The 20165-nt window shown below is 21.3% G+C and overlaps 5 protein-coding genes across 5 annotated transcripts; 2 read left to right on the top strand and 3 right to left on the bottom strand.

Moving 5' to 3' along the window:
• Positions 1-2836: 2836 nt before the first annotated feature.
• SRAE_X000014100 (Transcription elongation factor SPT4) lies at positions 2837-3270 on the bottom strand (the record flags this gene model as incomplete). Its single annotated transcript, XM_024644449.1, has 2 exons — positions 2837-2968; positions 3025-3270. 2 exons carry the CDS (start codon positions 3268-3270, stop codon positions 2837-2839), a joined length of 378 nt encoding a protein of 125 aa, XP_024510007.1.
• A 2902-nt stretch (positions 3271-6172) lies between these two features.
• Positions 6173-9434, top strand: SRAE_X000014000 (Prolyl endopeptidase; the record flags this gene model as incomplete). The annotated part of the gene is made up of 2 exons (XM_024644448.1): positions 6173-7530; positions 7574-9434. 2 exons carry the CDS (start codon positions 6173-6175, stop codon positions 9432-9434), a joined length of 3219 nt encoding a protein of 1072 aa, XP_024510006.1.
• A 3232-nt stretch (positions 9435-12666) lies between these two features.
• Positions 12667-14136, top strand: SRAE_X000013950 (Hypothetical protein; the record flags this gene model as incomplete). Its single annotated transcript, XM_024644447.1, has 3 exons — positions 12667-12804; positions 12844-13413; positions 14104-14136. The coding sequence occupies 3 exons, from the start codon at positions 12667-12669 to the stop codon at positions 14134-14136; spliced, it is 741 nt and encodes a 246-aa protein (XP_024510005.1).
• A 383-nt stretch (positions 14137-14519) lies between these two features.
• SRAE_X000013900 (Cell cycle regulator Mat89Bb family-containing protein) lies at positions 14520-17852 on the bottom strand (the record flags this gene model as incomplete). The annotated part of the gene is made up of 7 exons (XM_024644446.1): positions 14520-15457; positions 15503-16925; positions 16970-17060; positions 17333-17508; positions 17556-17618; positions 17750-17759; positions 17806-17852. The coding sequence occupies 7 exons, from the start codon at positions 17850-17852 to the stop codon at positions 14520-14522; spliced, it is 2748 nt and encodes a 915-aa protein (XP_024510004.1).
• Positions 17853-17997: 145 nt separating this feature from the next.
• SRAE_X000013800 (Hypothetical protein) lies at positions 17998-18712 on the bottom strand (the record flags this gene model as incomplete). Its single annotated transcript, XM_024644445.1, has 7 exons — positions 17998-18021; positions 18064-18112; positions 18246-18290; positions 18354-18376; positions 18440-18501; positions 18547-18559; positions 18662-18712. The coding sequence occupies 7 exons, from the start codon at positions 18710-18712 to the stop codon at positions 17998-18000; spliced, it is 267 nt and encodes an 88-aa protein (XP_024510003.1).
• Between the last annotated feature and the right edge of the window lie 1453 nt (positions 18713-20165).

Raw genomic sequence — 20165 nt, 5'->3', positions numbered from 1 at the left:
AAAAAAATTTATAAAAAAATATTTTTTTATTATCACTTAAATAGGATTGAAAAGTCACAATTAATTAAATATAAAAAAACTTAGATAATAATGAATGTTATTTTTTAAATATTAAATAATGAATTACATTAAAAAACTAAAAAAAAAATGCTTTTAAGTATATATTAAAATTTCAAAACAACCATTTTTAAAATATTTAAAAAAGAATTTGTCAAGATATTATATTTTTTTAAATGAAGATAAAACCATGATTAAATTTTTAATATGTGTTAAATAAGATTTTTAAACACTTGAATTTTAATATTATTATTTTTAAATTGGAATAATTTTTTCTTACTAAAAAAATACATTTAAATAAACATTAATAAAATTATTCAATGTTTAAATATAAATTAGTTTGTACTATTTAACTGTTAAACTTTTTTTTAAACATATTTTGATATTTCAATAATTTACAAAATCATTATTTTAATTAAAAAAATAAAAGTTATACATTTGTTACAAATTAAATTAAAAATGCTTTATATAAATTTATCTTTATCACATTATAAAATATTCATAAATCAAAATCTTAAAAATAATATTCAAGTAAATATTTAAGTAATTTTATTTTATTATAGTTTAATATTCTATATCAAAAAACTTAAAATTTAAAATTCATTCAAATAAGAGAGTACGTTTTAAATGAAGAACTAATTGACAAATAGGGTATTTGATTTTTGATTATTTAATTTATAAATAAATTTAAAAAAAAAGTTTTATAAAATATTTTATTAGTATGTACTGGATAAATAATTTTTTTATTATTTTTTTTCTATTTAATGAAATAAGTAAAATTAATACATTTAGTTACACATGTTCTGGAATATTTAAAAGAAATCCACCATGCAAACTTACACTTAATTTGGAAAACACAAAAGATTTTAGTGCTTTTTATTCATCACTTGTATTACCAAATAATAAAAAATATTTTTCGCATTTATTCAAAAATCGTTATACGAATCCTAATTATATGGTACATCTAAAACATTTTACCTCCAAAGTTGTTTTTACAGAGACAATTGTAAGTAACTATAAATATTTCTAATAGTGTTTAAGGAAGAAATTTGTAAAAGAGTCCATGTAAGATACATGTATCCAACATATGTAAATTTTTTAAATTCAAAAATGTACGGAAGTCAAACATCATTAAACATGCGTCGAAGTAATATATTTGATTTTTTGATATAATTAATTAATATATTTTGTTTTTAGGTTTTCGCAGTTTCAGGAGAATATAATAATTTGTTGTTTATTTGCATGATATAGGATAATCTAAAAAAATTTATAAAAAAAATACTTTATTAAATATTATTTCATGCTTTTTAAAACTGTTTATATTCATTTTACTAAATAAAGTAAAATAGTTTTAACTTTTGTAGTTATAATTAATATTTTAAAATAATTTTTCTAAAAAATAATTAATGTTTAAACTTATAAAAAATATTTTCTATAATTTTTTAAAAATATGTTTTAATTACTTTTAACACGTTTTTTAAATATTATGCTTACTTCAGTTAATAATCAATCTGTGAAAAAATCTTTCTATAAATCATTTTCTATATATAGCTATATAAATTGGTATATTTTTAACATTCTTAACTTAACAATTATTTTATATATCAAATGATTTAATTTAAATTAAAAATGTTTTCATTTATGACAGTATTGTTATAAAATGAAAAATTTATTAACATTTAAATTGAAAAGTACAAGCATATTATTAATAATTTTTTACATTTCAAAATGAATCAAACAATTATAAAACAAAATAAAAAATAATGAGAGATATTTTATAATTTGGCTTTATTAAATTATTTCCCATTCTTTAGATTATTAAAAAGACTGAATAAAGTTAACTTTAAAATGATTGCTTTAAAATATTAGATAAAGTTATAACCAATGAATTTTAAAATAAAACTTTTTTGATATATACGAATGTTTAAATTAACTTATATTTTATTTTAAAATTGAAATCATTACTTCAATATTAAATATTTTAGTCATTTATATTTTAACTAAAAGTAAAATTACACATATTCTTTTTAATTTTTTTTTTGTATAATTAAGTTTTTTAGAGTGTAATATCTCAAAAATATTTTATTTTCTGCCTTTTAATAAAAACATTATAATAATAAAATAAATTTGTTACTAAAATATTTTTAAAGTTCTAATTAATTTTTTTGTGATTAATAGTTTTCCTTATACAACAATGTTTAAACAATTAAATTTGATAATTATTATATTAAATTGTAAAATTTTCATATTTTTGTACAACATTTTTAAATTTTTAGTAATAATTATTATTTCATATGAAAAACATTAGATAGAATAAAATTAAAGAACAAAACAAAATTTAAAACTTTTGTATACCTTATCTCTAATATATCTGACCTATAAACATTTTAATTAAAATGAATGTTTATTTAAAAAATGAATATAAAGTAATATAAAATGGATCAATCTTGTATAGTCTAAAAAAAATACTATAATAGAAATTAATTTTAAATCATATTAATAAGCAAATAATTTATTAATTAACAAAATTTTAATTTTTGTATTTAAACATGTTATATTTTATTAAAACTTTAAAGTTATATTTATAATTATATGTATATATATCTCTAATCCACTTTCATTATTGCTATATTTAATTGATTAATTTTAACAATAAATTTGAACATGTGATAAAATTTCATAGAATAAATAAAATTAAGTGAAACAATTTTATTAAAAGGTTATAATAACAATTGTTATTGAAAAATATTTCAAAAAAAATTTTTTTAATGAAAAAAAATTACATATTAGCGTTGTCTCTAAAATGTGGTGTGTACTTTATACCAAATCTTCTTAATTCACGTATAATGTTATCAGGTAATGTACCACAAACTGATATAGCATATTGTCCAGGTATTGATTTTTCAAAATTCTATAAATAAGAATAATAATAAATAATAATATATTTGATTAAAAAATATAACTTACATAATATTTACAAAGAAAAGAATTTAAGGGATTCATGATAAACATTGTTCCATTATGGTTCACACTGGTACAAGATCGAATGCGATCTTCATCACCCTTCAGCATTAGGTAGTCTTCACAATTATCACAACCATTCATCATAAATGAATCAACTGATTTTACCAATCCACATAATAAACAAGCTCTACTATTTTTATTCTTTTTAGGAATTATATCAATATCATAGACTAATTCATTATCCATCATTAAACTTATTCTATTTTTAAAATCATATACTTAAATAAATAAAAACAATATATTGATAAAAAAAAGTTATATGTGAAAGATAAATATTTTAAAAATATGAAAAATATAATTTAACGAAAGTTCTCGAAAATTATACCATCAAACATCTCGTTTTTATAATCAAGCAGTTTGCTGTCTTAAATAATTTAATATCATATGGAACAAGATATTTCAGTCCAATTTTTTTTAATGTTTAAACAATAAACATCATTTTTTTTTAATTTAAATAATTAACATTCTTTTATATACTATATCATAACTCAAACTTTTAATTGTTTAATCTAATTTATTATGATTGAAGTCATAGTGAAACTATATTTTTTGTCAGAATAAAAGTAGTTATTTAATTTTAATAAAAGTGGGATTTTGTTGTATTCTATTTAATTTATTCAAATTTTTTTTTAAATTTATATTTTCCAAAAAAAAACTTTTATAGAATTTTTATTATAAATGTTAAATTTTACTTTTTGCTTTATTTTATCATTATTCTAATTTAATGTCGTTCTTTAATTTTTAGAATCTCTAGATTGAAAATATTTTTTTTATTTTATTAATTTTAATCTTTTTACATTTTCTTCTAAGATAAAAGTCATTGCTGTTTTGGATATCTAAATAAATTTTAATATATTAAATCTTAATAAGGACTACATAAATAAAACAACCAAGATAATCTCAAGTACATGCTAAACATCACATAAATAAACTTTGAAAAAACATTTATTGTATTATATATTTGTAATTATTTTAAACAAAGTATTATAGAAAAGAAAATTTTTAAGGTTCATAATAATACATCTTTAATTGGAAAATGTTTTTTTTGCAATGATGTGTATTAATAATATCTTAATAAAAAAATAGACACAAAACAATCTTTTTATTTTTTTTTTTTTGACAACACGCTATTTTTTTAAACCAAAAAAATTTATTTTTGTTTTTTGCTACGTTAAATTATTTTTAAAAAAAGCGTAAAATAGAGATAAAAAAGATGTAAAAATTGTTTTGTAATTAAATACTTTATCAATAAAACAACTAAATTTTAATTGATTTTGAATAAGTGATGAATAAAATATAATTAGCTTTTATTTATACAATTGTTTCTGTTACATAGTACTATTGTTTAAAATCACATTTAAACGTTGTTTATTTTAACTATTATGTTGAATATCCTTTTAAATTTCAAATCAACAACAATGATCATTTTAAAAAATATCCTTAAAAAAGTGCAAGTATTAGTGCAAAAATTTTTAAAATTTTTTTGTGAAATTTCAGAATAGTTTACATTTCTTAATTTCATTTTTCAAAAAGTTGAAAAAAAAATTCCATTTTTTTGTTTTCAATGTTTCTAAAAATATAAATTTTATCATTTATGAATTTTAACCATTTACCTTTTAAATAATAGAACAACTGATTTTGATTTACTTTATAAAAGAAAAGAGTATAAAAAAAAAGTTTATTTTGCATGATTAACATATAATATAAATACAATTTTTTTTTTGTGTTAATAATTACCTAATTTTTTTATTTATAATTATAAATAAATGTAAAATATTTTTAAATATTTGTACAAATTATATTTAATAATACTTTTTTTATACTTTTTAAAATAATAAGGAAATATCTATTATATTGTTTAAAATTAAAAATTACTCTATATTAAAAGGGTATTGAAAAACTTGTAGAAATTTTTAAAATATAGATTTAAAAATAAATTTTTATGCCTTTTTTTATTTACTTTATTTTTTTTAAATTACATCATTTGTTTAGATTAAAATATGTTAAATACTTTTTATATTCAATGAATACGTTTCGTTGTAAAGAAAAAATTATTGTGCTTTTTAATTAATGTAGACAAATTAATTATTCTTCATAATAAAATTTTATATAAGAAAAATTTTTTTTATTAATTTGTATGAAATTAAAAGTTTTGCATTTAAATATTAAAATGAATTTTAATTATAAATTATATGACGTATTTTGTTTTCTATTAATAATTTTTTGTAAAGTTTATTTATACATTCTTAATAGTTATTAAGATTATAATATGTTTTAATTTTAAATATTTTCAATTTTTTTTAAATAATACATTAGTAAAATTTCAACTTGAAATAACCATACTAAAAATATTATCTAAGATAAAAAATGAATGATTAAATTGATTCAAATTATTTGATATAATTATTCTAAATTAAACACTTTTTTTTTATTGTTGAAAATTATTCATTTTAAAAAAATTATGTAATATGATTTTTGTCATTCTTTATAATTTTATTTTACATTTCATAATTCAGATATCAAATTTTTGAATATTTTAAAATGAAAAAAAAGAAATTTATACATTATGTGATTTCTATATTAAAAATCATACATCTTTTTTTCAAAAAAATTAATTATTAACAAAAGAATCATTTTAAATCTACGACTTTTGTATTATTTTAAATTTAAATTGAAAAAGGAATATGAACAAAAAAATGCACTTACAATTTTTTATAAAAACTTTGTAAATAAATCATCTCAATAATTATTTCTCATAGTATTTTTATAATTGAACAATAATATAATATAATTATATATATCAAATATTAGAAATATTTGTAAAAATCTTTTTTTATGAAAATTAGTAAATTCAAAACTACTTCCATTATTACTTAATATTATAAAAATTTTTATATTAAGAGTTTATTTCAACATTTAAAATTATCATTAAACAATAATAGCTATAATAATTGTTTGCTTAAAAAAACAAAGTCAATTTTAAAAGCACTATAAAATAACCAAATTATTAATATTTAACACATTTATATGTTGTAATATATTTTTATTTTAGTATTAAATAAAAGAATATCGTTAATCGGATAACTGAAATATGCTTTACAACTTTATTCATTATTATTTTATTATTTTATTACTATTTATACCTTCTGTGCATCTGAAGTTAACATCATTACAACCAACAGAAGAACCTTATGAAGAAAATGAAATAGAATATAGAGCTGAAAAATCAGAAAGTGAAAAGGCAGGAAGGAAGGATAAAAAAATTTATAAAAAGATGGGTCACTATGATTTAGTTGTCGTACAACATTATTATCATTATGATGTTAATCAGTATCGTAATATTAGTGGCCATGCTGATTATGATGTGAAACATAGTCCTTACAAACCAAAAGGTCGTGGTGGTCGTATTTATTACAGTATTCATCATCATTATTATTATTGGTTAGTAGATTGCAAACCTCCACATAATTGTAGACCACCATGGTGTAAGCCTCCACCATGTAAACCTCGCCCACCATGTGAAGCTCCACCACCTCCAACATGTGAACCATGCCCACCTCCAGTAACCTGTGAACCACAAGAACCAACTACAGATATATTCACAGAAACACCAACAACAACACTAAAGAAAAAACCAACAACAACACCAACAAAAAAAACACCAAAACCAACAACTAAAGGAACAAAACCAACAACCAAAAAAACAAAACCACCAACCAAAAAAACAACAACAATGCCAATAACAATACCAACAACAACACCAACAACAACAATGCCAACAACACCAACAACTAAACCAACTACTAAACCAACAACGAAAAAAACAAAACCAACAACAAAAAAAACAAAACCACCAACCAAAAAAACAACTACAATGCCAATAACAATACCAACAACAACACCAACAACACCAGTACTAACAACAACACCAATGCCAACAACAACCCCAACAAAAAAAACACCAAAACCAACAACTAAACGTACAACACCAAAACCAACGACTAAACGAACTAAACCAACAACGAAAAAACCAACTACAACACCAACTCAAAAACCAACAACTAAAATAACAACACCAACAACAACGACAACAGCTTTTAATAATTGTGAAGATATGAGAGACTTCTATTATGGTAGATATGAAACTACAATTTTAGTTAATGTTACAAAATATCCTTCAGCTGAAAGATGTGAAGATTGTTATAAAGAAATGTTTGGACATGACATTTATAACAGATATAGTTACTTTGAAAATCTAACTGATGAAAGAACAGTCAAATTTATTGATGAAGTTAATGGAATGTCAAAATCATATTTGAAAAAGAGTACAATTAGAAATTATCTTAAACAAAAATTAACAACATTTTCAACATATGACAAATATGAATCATACAAAAAATATGGTAGTTATTACTATCACACAATTCAAACTGGATTAAAATCTCATCCGTAAATTAAATTAACAATTTTTTTTTAAAATTATAATTTTTAGAGTTTTAAAAAGAAGTACTGAATATGATGGTAAAGGAGAAACATTCTTTGATGTAAATAAAATGGATAAATCTGGAAGAACAAGACTAGTCGATTATACATTTACATCAGATGGTAAATATATGGCTTATTTACTTTCAGTAGATAGAAAATATTTTACTACTATTAAATTTAAAGATGATACTGGTGCAGATTTAGAAGATGTCTTAGAAAATGTTATTGTATCAAAAATGTCATTTGCTTATGATGGATATGGATTCTTCTACTCAGCATTTGCTACTAAAGATGGAGAAATTATCTCTGATATGGGTGTTGAAAGTGTTTATCATTCATTGTTTTATCATAAAATGGGTACATCACAAAAAGAAGATGTATTGGTTGCTAGTTATACAGATGAAAAAAATATATTTGTTAATGGAGAAGTTTCAGCTGATGGCAGGTATTTGTTTGTTTATTACTTTAGTGGAATAGGTAACAGTAAGAACATGGTATATTATTATGCATTAGATTCAATTAAAAAAGATCAAATTAAAGGAAAACTTAATTTGAAAAAATTATTTACTGATTTTGATGCATTTTACAGCATTGTTGATTCTGATAAAACCAGTATTGATGTTTTTACAACAAAATATAGTTCAACAGGACATGTTATAAGAGTTAAATTTTCTGAAGTTAGTAAAGGACCTAGTAAATGGAAAAAAATTATTAAATCAAAATCAGATATGGTACTTCAGGATGTTAAGGTAGCAGGTAAAAAGTATTACATTGCTAAATACTTAAATCACTTTACTAATGTTTTTTATATTGTTGAAAAAGATACTGGTAAACATATTACTGAACTTAGTACAGAAAAAGGTAAAGCTATGTTTACCTTTAGTAGTGTAGACACTAATAGGTTCTTCATTAAAATTTCTAGTTTAAGGTTACCACAAGTTATTTATACTGGTGACTTATCAGAATTGGAAAAGAAAAAAGATGTTACTTTAACTAAATTTGCACATGCAAAAATTAAAGGTATAAAAGAAAGTTCATTTGTTACAAATACATTGTATTACACCAGTAAAGATGGAACTGAAGTTCCAATGTTGGTTTACTATAAAAAAGATATTTCAGTTAGCCGTAAAAATCCTCTAATTCTTGAAGCATTTGGTAGTTATGGTATTGATAGTCTTCCAGAATATGATCCAGCAGCATTATTGTTTGCAAATCATTTCCATGGAATACTTGCTATTGCTGCCGTTAGAGGAGGAGGTGAATATGGAGAAAGTTGGCATGAAGCAGGTAAACTTTATAAAAAAGATAATACTTTTGATGACTTTATTTCTGCAACTGAATTTTTAATTAGATTAAATTACACTAGACCATCAAAATTAGCTATTCGTGGTATAAGAGAAGGTGGACTTATAACAGCTGTTGCATCAAGAAGAAGACCAGAATTGTTTGGTTCAGTTGTTACACAAATTGGTTTATTAGATATGTTAAGTGATGATGCTTTCACCAATACACCATCCTGGAAATCAGAATTTGGTGATATAAGCAAGAATAAAGACTTTGACTATTTACTTAGTTATTCCCCATTACAAAATATACATATGCCAAAAAGACCTATTCAATGGCCATGTACTTTATTTACAGGAGAATTAGTAAATAACAAAGAACTTGCAACTCAAACACTAAAATATGTTGCTAATTTGTATCACCATATGAAATCAGGTATTAAATATCAAAGAAATCCTGTATTTGTTAGAATAACTAAGGATAGAGGTTTCCATAAAAATATAGATATTGAACAAAAAGTTGAAGAAGTTGTTGACACATTTGCTTTCATAAAAGAAACACTAAATATAAAATGGAGATATTAAAGTTAAAAAATAAATTTATGTACTGGCTTTCTAAAACTTTTTTTTGTAGTAAAAATTTTAACCACTTATTATTATTTATTTTTATATATAATATACAAATTTTTATGTTGTTAGAAATGTGATTATTATTAAATGTGTATTATTTTTTTTATATTCATTAATTATTTTAAAATAATTATAAATTTTTGTTCAATTATATTTTTATTTTACTTTCCTTTTATCTTAATTTTATTATTTTACCAATCAAAAGTTTAAAAATTAATAAAATAATGTTAAACTTATAAAAAATTATGTATTATTTTGAAATTTATAATGTCAAAAGTTTAATTTAAAAAGTATAAGTATATATTTTTTAAAGTATTAGGAAAATTACTATAACATCAATTGATAACACAATCATTTTTTAAGTAACTTAATTTTGTAAAAAATTTAAGTGTTCTATATAAAATAAATTATATATATTTTGATATATAAAATATTTTATAAATAAGAAAGTTTCAGATGTTAGACTAGTTTTTATGGAATTGTAAATAATTTTCATTTTTAAAATATTATATTTTATGAAATTGCAAAAATATAATGGTATTTTAATTACAAAATATAATAATTTTTGACTTAATTTATTATTAAAAAGTATTTATTTTTTTTATTAAATGTGCTTTATTTTACTGGAAATTAAAACGTCATAATGAATCATAAAGATTGTTAAACAAAATTCTTTTTTGAAAATATTTTCATTAATTTAAAAATTTAAATAATAAAAAAAAGATTTCAAAAGAATAATATATAAGTTTTAAGATAAATTACTTTAATAATTTTTAAAAAATTAAAAAAGTCACAATTTATATTAAATTTTAAGTTACTTCCCATGTCTACGTGGTAATTTTAATCTTTAAAGCATAAAATAATTATTTTATTTTAATAAATTATCACTCATTAAAACTAATAAATAATATTAAAAATAAAAATATACCTAATAAAATATTTATGTAAAATTTTTATAAATAAATTATTAATTTAAACATATAAAATAAGATATTATTTTGTATTTATATGTACTTATTTTGAGAATAAAATTTTACATAAATGTTTCTATTTGTAAAAACATTTTTCTCGCAATGTTCTGGTGAAAATTACTGTTATTATCTAACTGTTGTTAGTTTATTAACATTTATAGTACAAATATATACTATTATTATATTATTAATTGAGGTAAAGAAAAAAAGAAATTATTATACAAAATTTGTTATATTTTCAAAATCTGTACAATGTTTTTCTTTTATTATTATTTCTTTTTTTGGTGAAATCAAGACATTATTTCCAAAAAGAGTTGTTGTTTGCTATGGATTAGTAAGATACTTTGGAAGTATAGGATGTCATGTTGTTTGTGTAAGTTATAAAAAAAAATTTTTTAATAATATTTTTTCTATTTTTATTCTTTTGTATTGGTTTTTATAATGGTTGAGTTATTTTTAATTTTATATGCTTTTAATGGACATTTTAATATACTATGTAGAAATAATGAATTTCACGAAAATAATATGGTACAAAAAACTATCTTTGGGTGTATAATTTTATTTATTATAATTTTTATTATAATTACAATCTTATCATTTACAATTGAAGAGAATACACTTTTAGATATTTATATAAAAGAAAAAATAATCAAATATCTTATTGAAAATGATTATACATTAGTCGTATTTGTTAAATCGCAAACAAGCAAAATTTTAATTTTATCTGCAATATTCATAATTATTTTGTTACTTTTTACAATCCATTATTTTTATATTTTTATAAAAATTTTAAAAAATATAAAAAAAATGAAAAAGGTTGGTAATAACTCAATAATAAGAAGAAAGAACTTCAAAATATTTATCCATCACATCATTAATTTAATCATTCCTTTTCTTCTTATTCTAATTCCAGTGACATTTTCAACAATAACTACTTTATTTTTTGATGATGATAAATATTTTTGGTTGACAAAACATGCAAATACATTAATTTTTTTTGGCTATTTATATGGAACTATTTCATCACTTTATATTTATTATTTTATAATTCTTTCACAAAAAAAATCTAAGAAGAAATCTGTTCGTATAGTAGAAATTTTAAATCAAACATATACTTAATCATTATAATTATATTGAGAAGCAAAATAATTTTAATTTGAAAAGTATTATAATATATAATTTTAAAATTATTTACTACTAAAAATTTTAATTTTTATTTGATTAATAATATTTATCTGGTATATTAAATATTCCGCTTAAAATTAAAAAAAAACAACCAAGTATATAAGTGATAAGAATTATTAAAAATTATCACATTTAATAAAACTACAAATATTCATCCGTTTCTTTTTTGTAGTCATAAATGTAAATTTGAATTTATTAAAAATTATTTAAATATGCTAATGAGGTATATATGTCATTTTATTTTTTTTATAATATTAAATAATATTATTTAAAAATTATTAAATTAAAAAGTAAGTTTTGGAACTTGAAAATTTTTTGCAGGATTTATGAAAAAATTATAAGGTTTATATTTAATATAAATATATTAAATTTTTACTGTTATCATATGATAAATGTTCTTGTAAAGGTATTTTAATTTTATTAATAAATTGTTAAAATTATAACTATAATTAAATATAATTTTAATATCATAATATGTAAAAAGTAAAAAAATTAAAAAAGTAAAATATTGCTATCACTGTAAAAAGATGTTCAATTTGTAAAAAAAAAAGTAATTATATGAATGAATTATAATTTGCTGGAAAAAAATCATATTGGTTATTTAATTATAATTTTGAAAAAATTATATTATTCATAATTTGTTTGTATATTATTAATGTAACATTAATAGAAAAATTTTTATATTAAGCAATAAATTTCTAAAATTCAGAATAAGGTGAATTTTACTAAAAACATTAAATTAACATTATGATAAAATAAATACAGTCAGTTAAATAAGTTATTAAAGTAATTTATTACATAAACATATGTTTTTGACTATCAAAAGTTAAAATATATAATATTTATTAGTTTAGTAAATTTATATTTTAATGTATTTATTTACTAAAACTATTTTTTCTCAATGTCCTAATGAAGTTTACTGTATATGGATGTCAATTTTGAGTATAATATTGTTTCCTTTACAAATTGGATTAATTATTTTTTTGGTTAAACAATATAAATGTACAAAAAATGAATTTTATCAGTTTTTAATGATTGTAAAAATATCTACTACAATATTTTATCAATTTCAAATTATTTTTGGTGAAGTTAGAACATTTTTTCCAAGAAAAACAGTTATTTGTTATGGATTAGTAAGATTCTTTGGTGATGAAGCTTGCCAAATTTCAGTAGTAAGGATTTTATTTTACATATTTAAATTATTTTAGACTATTCTAATGATATATGTTATGATAGAATTTTTTTTTATACTATATGCTCTCAATGGACAATATAATACTATTTGTAGAAAAACATCATTTCATGATAATAATAGTATACAAATATTTAGTTTTTTATCTCTTACAATAATGATAATATTATTTTTTGCATTGTTTATGCTTTCGTACATTTCTAGAGACGAAGCAATTTCACAAATATATATGAATTATAACGATACAAAAGCATTTGTCAATGATAGTTATGCTATTGCTGCTTGTGGTGAATCAAAAATGAATTTTTTTATGGGAGTTATGATTGTTTCACTAATTTTTTTCATTAATTATATTTCACACTATACATTTTTATTTGTAACAATGTCAATTTTTACAATTGGGGTAAAAAATTTAAGCAAAGAATCTATAATTCAGAATCAATATACAAAAAGGCTTACTCATCATTTAATAAGTGTTGCTTTACCTATAGTGATTGTTTTATTACCATTAATGAATCTTATATTTTGTATCTATTTTATGAATGATGAGGAACATTTTTGGATAACAAAAGTTACAACAAACTCAGTAATGTTTTGTTTTTATATATATGGAATAATTAATTCAATATATGTTTTATATTTCATATTTTCTTCTAAAGATAATACAATTATTTCAATTAGAATTACAAAAATATCCAAATAAAATATTATATTTGATAAAAATAATTATACAGATTTTTTTTACAATTCTTTTTTAATATGATGTTATATTCAAATTAAAAAGAATTAATTATATAAAAAATTTGAATATTTGTAATTAGTTTTTAAACTTAGAACGTGCAATGAAATAATTTATTGTTGTTTGTGAAAACAAATCCAATTTGTAATATTCATTTATCAATTTTTTTCACTAAATACTTTCTTAATTTTAAAAACAACAATTAATTATTCCATAAATAAGATGCATTAAAAGATCTACTTATTTTAAACAGTTACTGATATCTAAGTAACATTCATTAGAAGATAAAAAAATACTCATATTATGTCACCAAACACCGTTTCTTATGTAATTTTTCTTCATCTATATATTAGGTACCAAATGCTTGTTCGTTTCTGTAAAAATTTTATTTTTTTAAATACTAAACATATCATACTAAATATTTGTTAATTTTTTCTTCATATTTATCAAATACAAAAAGTTTATTTTCTTAAATCATTAAAATTTAATGGCAAAATAAAACTCTGAAATTATGTGTTAGAAAAATAATATTTATAGCTAATTAAGCCTTATGATATTTTGAATGGATAATTACCAAATGACTATCATTATTAAAAAAGAAACAAATTGAGAAATATTTATTTTTATCATTAAAAATGTAAAAAAAATTTAATCAAATATCAAAAAAAATGTCAAGTAAAATTTTTAATAACATTAAGCAACAATTTAAAAAAGATATAAGTATGCAAATATAATACTTGTAATTATAACAAGTTACAAATAATAATAATAATAATGATAAAACTTGATGTTTAGCTAAAATATGTTTAATATCAAAACATTTTGAATAAAAAAAAAAGTATGAAATATAGAATTTTAATTAAAATTCTTAGTAATAAGAATACTCTTAAAAAAGTATAGTATGATCTTCGTTAGAATTGTAGTATCAGTAGATATTTTCTATCTATAAAAAATTAAGTGGTTTTCTTACCATCTCTTTCAACTGCCATCACTTTCTCAACATTCTTTATTAATTTTTTATAGGTTTCTACATCAATTACTTTACCCTTTAAAGTTTCTCTATACTCCTTATTTAGTTTCTCAGCCATTTGAGATTCTTGTTTTGTTAAAGCTACAACTACACGAGATGGTACACTGTAATGTCTTTGTATCTTTGGATTACGATCATACCAATCTCCAATGAATCTACGTTTTCTTGAATCAAGATGTTGAATGGAAGATGAAACCAAAGGTGGTAATGGTTCACTATAGTTCAACCTCAATTTCTCACATTTCTTTTCTATTTCAACTTTCATTTCTTTTGAAAGTGCTCCATTAGTAAGAAGATTAACATAACTTCTGTATTCCATCCTTTGTTTTTCATATGCTGCTGATATTATACCACCACCAAAATATGGTGGAGGGGCTATTTTGAGGTAATCATCTGACAATGGTTGAGTATATTTTGAATATTCTCCCAATAAAACTTGATCAAAATCTGGAGCAACATACTTAGATTGAAATGGTATTCTTTCCTCCACATTCATTTTATTTAAATTGTTATACAATTGAACAATTGACTTACCATCATTTTCTTCATTTTCCCAACCAGCAAACTCAGGTTTGGTATCGTCAAAACGCTTTAGAAACTTCTCCATAACATTTTTATGAGTCGATCTTATTGCAAGTTTTCCTTTTAAATTTTTCCTTTCTTTAATTTCCTTTTCTTTAATTACCTCGGCAGCAGAAACAAAATCATTGAAATAATAATAACAGAATCCCTCAAACAAATCTTGGTGATTCTTGGAAACAAATCTAAAATTAGAAATAACATCTAAGATACACTTCATTTCATCCTTAGTTCTTTCTTTTATCTCAATCATTGCTTTCAAGTATGCATATATAGAATCTACTGAATCCAATCTTGAAAGAATTTTAATAATTTTATTAAGCTCACTTCTAAAACAATCCTGAGATTCTACTGATTGTAATAAACTTTCAGTTGGATTTACACTAAGTCTATTTCTTAAATCTTTACATATCATTAAATCAGGTTCATCTATCTTCTCAATATTTGATGTACATAATTCAATAAAATCAAACATTTTATCCATTATTCTTTTATCAGCAAGATTCTTTCCACCTGATTCATTTGCATTCTTTGATTCATACAATGCTTCATCAATTATACATATTTGTCCCTTTGAATTATCAATATTTTTTGACAAACTAAATGCCAGCTCACTACCTCTAAGTGGTAAATCATTAAGTAATAATTCCGGAAAAATATCCTTTCCACCCAAAATAAATCCATTTGCGCATGATCCTTCCCTCGAAGAAAAATCTGAAACAGTAAACGGCAAAGATTGTGACAATAAAGGTGTTCTTTTGGGAGTTGAATTCCAAGCCGCTGTGTAGGTAATCAAACTTTTAGACGTCTTAATGTTGCTAAACATTTTAATACATTCATATTCATCTAAAGTACAAGCAATAGTTTTCATACTTTCTTGAAACCTTTTTATACTTATAAAAGGTAAATCAACTTGAGGATGGTACATTTCAACACTTAAATTTAATTTTGAATTTGATTCATCCTTCATTGGTATATTTGTCATTGTAAAAGAACTTAAATTAAATACCTCACGCAAAATAAATCCTATCGTTCCTTTGCTACTTCCATCCAAATGTATATCATATCTGTCAAGACGAATTTTCGATCCAGTACCTTCAGTATAGTATTTCTTAAATAATGGTTCCTCTTTATCAACAACATTTATTACTATAAAATGAACATTTCTTAATCTATTCACACCGTGTACTTTCTCCTTATGTTCCAAAATACAATTATCAACATACTCAAAAATATCTTTCATATCCTCCTCCGAAAAATTGTGAACGATAGTAATAAGTGTACCCAAGTTACTAAAAAAAGAAAAATTTTCATCATTCCTGTCATTCAAAATACTTGCACACTTTTCATCCCACCATCGTGATTTCTTAGTTTCAGATAAGTTTGACTCATCACTATAGTATAACTCAACAAATTTTAATTGTTTTGGAGTAATTTTTCCTATCATAAAAATACTCTCCTTTATTTTCTTATACATTAAACTTATCATCCTTTCCTTCTCCATATCTTTCATCAACTTCATATTCTCAATTGTTTTTGCGAAATACTGGTATTTACAATTTTCTTCTTTCCAACCAAACATTTTTTTGTCTATCTCGCAATCAGATGTCGTAATGTATAGATATTTATCACTAGGTGAATACAAATCAACTATTATACGTTGAAATTCAAGCAGCATTTCCTTCACAATAGAAAATATATCTCTTTGGAATGATATTTGAGCGTCATCTTTAAACTTATATAAATTAGTCTAAAAATATATAATTAAAAACATATTATTAAAAATTAACCTACCAATTTTGTTACATTATTAAATGATGAAGTATTATGAACAATCACAAATATTTTATGTGTGGGATTTTCAATTAAGTTTTGAAAGAACATTCTAAAAAGAAAGGATAATACTTTAAATATAAACGTTTTTTTTTTGTTGTTACAATTGGAAAAGTGTAACCTTTGGAGACAACCAAATATATTAAAATAATAAAAAATACAAATACACACGTACAAAAAAAACATTTATTTAAAAAAATTATATTTTAATTAGCCTAAAAATATAGAGATAAAAGCATATCATTTAGAAGATAAACTTACCAATTTTCTACATTGCTAGATGACAGAGTATTACCAATAGGAACAATAATTTTATGCGCTGACTTTTCCATTGAGTTCTGAAAGATTATCCAACAAAGTAAAATATAATCCTTGTCCATAGAATGTTTCTTCTTATAGTTTAAAAAATACCCAACTTCTTGAAAGAAACCAAATATACATAAAGTATATATATATATATACAAAAAGGCGCCAATTTTAGATGTTCTACAAAAAATTACCTATGAATATAGAAATAAAATCATATTATTATTAAAAATTAACATACCAATTTATCTACATCATCAAATAATAGACCATAACAAATATCAATTAAGTTTAAAAAAACGTCCTTAGAAATAGAATGTTAACTAAGATGCGAACAATTTCTCATGCTTTAGTTGGAAATTTGTAACTACTGGAACAAAAAAACCAAGTATATTTACACATATACTAAAAGGCGCCTATTTCAATATGATCTACATAAATTTGCCTAGAAATTTAGAAATAAGAAACACATCACTACGAAACAAACTTACCATTTTTGATACACTATAAAATGAAGAAATGTTATAATAAATGGCATATTTTTTTTTACTTAGGATCTCCAATTAGCACTTGAAAGAACATTCCAGAATATAAGTTCGTCAAAAATGTCCATCGTTACTTTGAAATGTGTAATATTAAAAAAAAGCCAAACATGTTAACACATATACCAAAAGACGCCTATCTTAATTTGATCTATATAAGTTGGCCTAAAAATTAATAATACGAAACATATTAAAAAATAAACTAACCATCTTTAACACATTATTAAATGAAGGATATTTTATGAATAATAAAATACTTTATACATCCTTACGATCTCCAATTAATTTTTGAAAAAACACTATAGAACATCAGTTTGTCATACAATGTCTATTGTTACTTGGGAATGTGTAACTTTCAAAAAAAAACCAAGCATATTAAATAAATGTACCAAGAGGCGCCAATTTCAATGTGATATAGGTATAGATAATCAGTCCTAAAAATATAAAAAATATTAAAAACAAACATACCATTTTTGATACATTAATTAAAAAATTACCAATTAATTTTTGAAAAAACATTCTACAATATCAGTTCGTCATATAATGTCCACTGTTACTTGGAAATGTGTAACTTTTAAAAAACCAAGCATATTATAATAAATGTACCAGGAGGCGCCAATTTCAAAGTGATATACATTACTAGTCCTAAAAATAAAGAAAATATGAAACATATTAAAAAAATAAATTTACCATTTTTGTTACACTATTAAATGATGAAATGTTATGAATAATAACATATTATATATATTCTTACGATCTTCAATTTATTTTTGAAAAAACACTATAGAACATCAGTTTGTCATACAATGTCTATTGTTACTTGGGAATGTGTAACTTTCAAAAAAAAACCAAGCATATTAAATAAATGTACCAAGAGGCGCCAATTTCAATGTGATCTACATAAATTGGTCTAAAAATAAAGAAATATAAAACGTACCATTAAAAAACAAACTTACCGGTATTGTTACATTATTAAATGATAATACAAAATGAATCATTACATATGTTTTATGTATAGGATTTTCAATTAATTTTTGAGAGAAAATTCTAGAATATAGAGTAATAGTTTGGTCAAACAACGTTTATTGTTAATGTTTGAAATATATATTCTAAATCTGTGAAAAAAAAAAGTGTGTATTAAAATATGTGAATATACGTGCAAAAAGGCGCCTTTTTTAATAAGATTTGGGAAAGTAGAATTTGTATATGAGAAAGTTTGATATTGAGAAAATGAGGAGAGAAATGAAATAATCAACATTTTATTTTAAAAAATGACTAAAAGTATGCGTATATTTTTTGTGTTTTAAATGTTAATAATTAAACAAAATATTAATTATGATTGGTCAATGTAAATCACAATTGTGGAAATATTATATGGATGAAGCGTGAAATAGTGGCAAACAATTTACTATACGGACAGCCTTAGAAATTTAAAATTAAGGTGAGGTTGTTAAGTACTTTTGTTTTATATTGCATTTTTTTAGAAGTATATAATTTTCACAAACAAGAACATTTCTTCAAGTTAAAAGTTAAAATACTTAAACAAAAGGAAAACTATTAAAAAATCACGATCCTGGCAGGATTCGAACCTACAATCTTCTGCTCCGTAGGCAGACGCGTTATCCATTGCGCCACAGGACCGTGCTGGAGAATAATTTTACGCCATCTCGCTGACAAATCTTAATTATGGTGTTATATGATGTTACTTATCATTTGCCGTTATTTTTATAATCTCAACGTAAGTTAAAAATAATTTTCTAGTGATTTTAATTTAAAAAGTCTTGTTAAGGGAAATTTTTCAACTTTACAACACATTAAGGATGATAGTTTTTTTAATTTAAAAGTTTTTATTTTAACAAATTAAAATTTGTGTGTTCCTAGATTCATTTATATTTAAAAATTAAGTTTTTTTTTCAAATAGAGTTAAGTTGTTTGTAATTAAAACAGTCTTTTCCTCCAAAGTATTTTAAAACAACTTAATTATTTTTGATTAACGGAATGCTAAACAAAAAATGAAAAGTGCTATTGTTGTAATATATTATTTTATGCAATTACAGCCATTTTAAGATGAAGAAAGAGCCAGAAACAATAAACTTTATAGAAATCTGTTGTAAGGAGGAAGCGTTTTAGAAATTATCTAGTTTTACTATATGTGCATTCAAAAAACAAACAACCATGAAGTCATTTTTACGTTACATTTTTAAAAATGTTTATATTACATAAGAGTAAAAATCAAATTTTATAAAAAATTATGAATTTTTTTATCTTTTTTGTTATTATTATCCATTTTTTAACCATCATATTGTTTA

Source organism: Strongyloides ratti (genome assembly GCF_001040885.1).
Source record: "Strongyloides ratti genome assembly S_ratti_ED321, chromosome : X".
In the NCBI taxonomy this organism is placed as follows: domain Eukaryota; kingdom Metazoa; phylum Nematoda; class Chromadorea; order Rhabditida; family Strongyloididae; genus Strongyloides; species Strongyloides ratti.
This window is presented reverse-complemented; position numbering and strand designations above follow the sequence as displayed.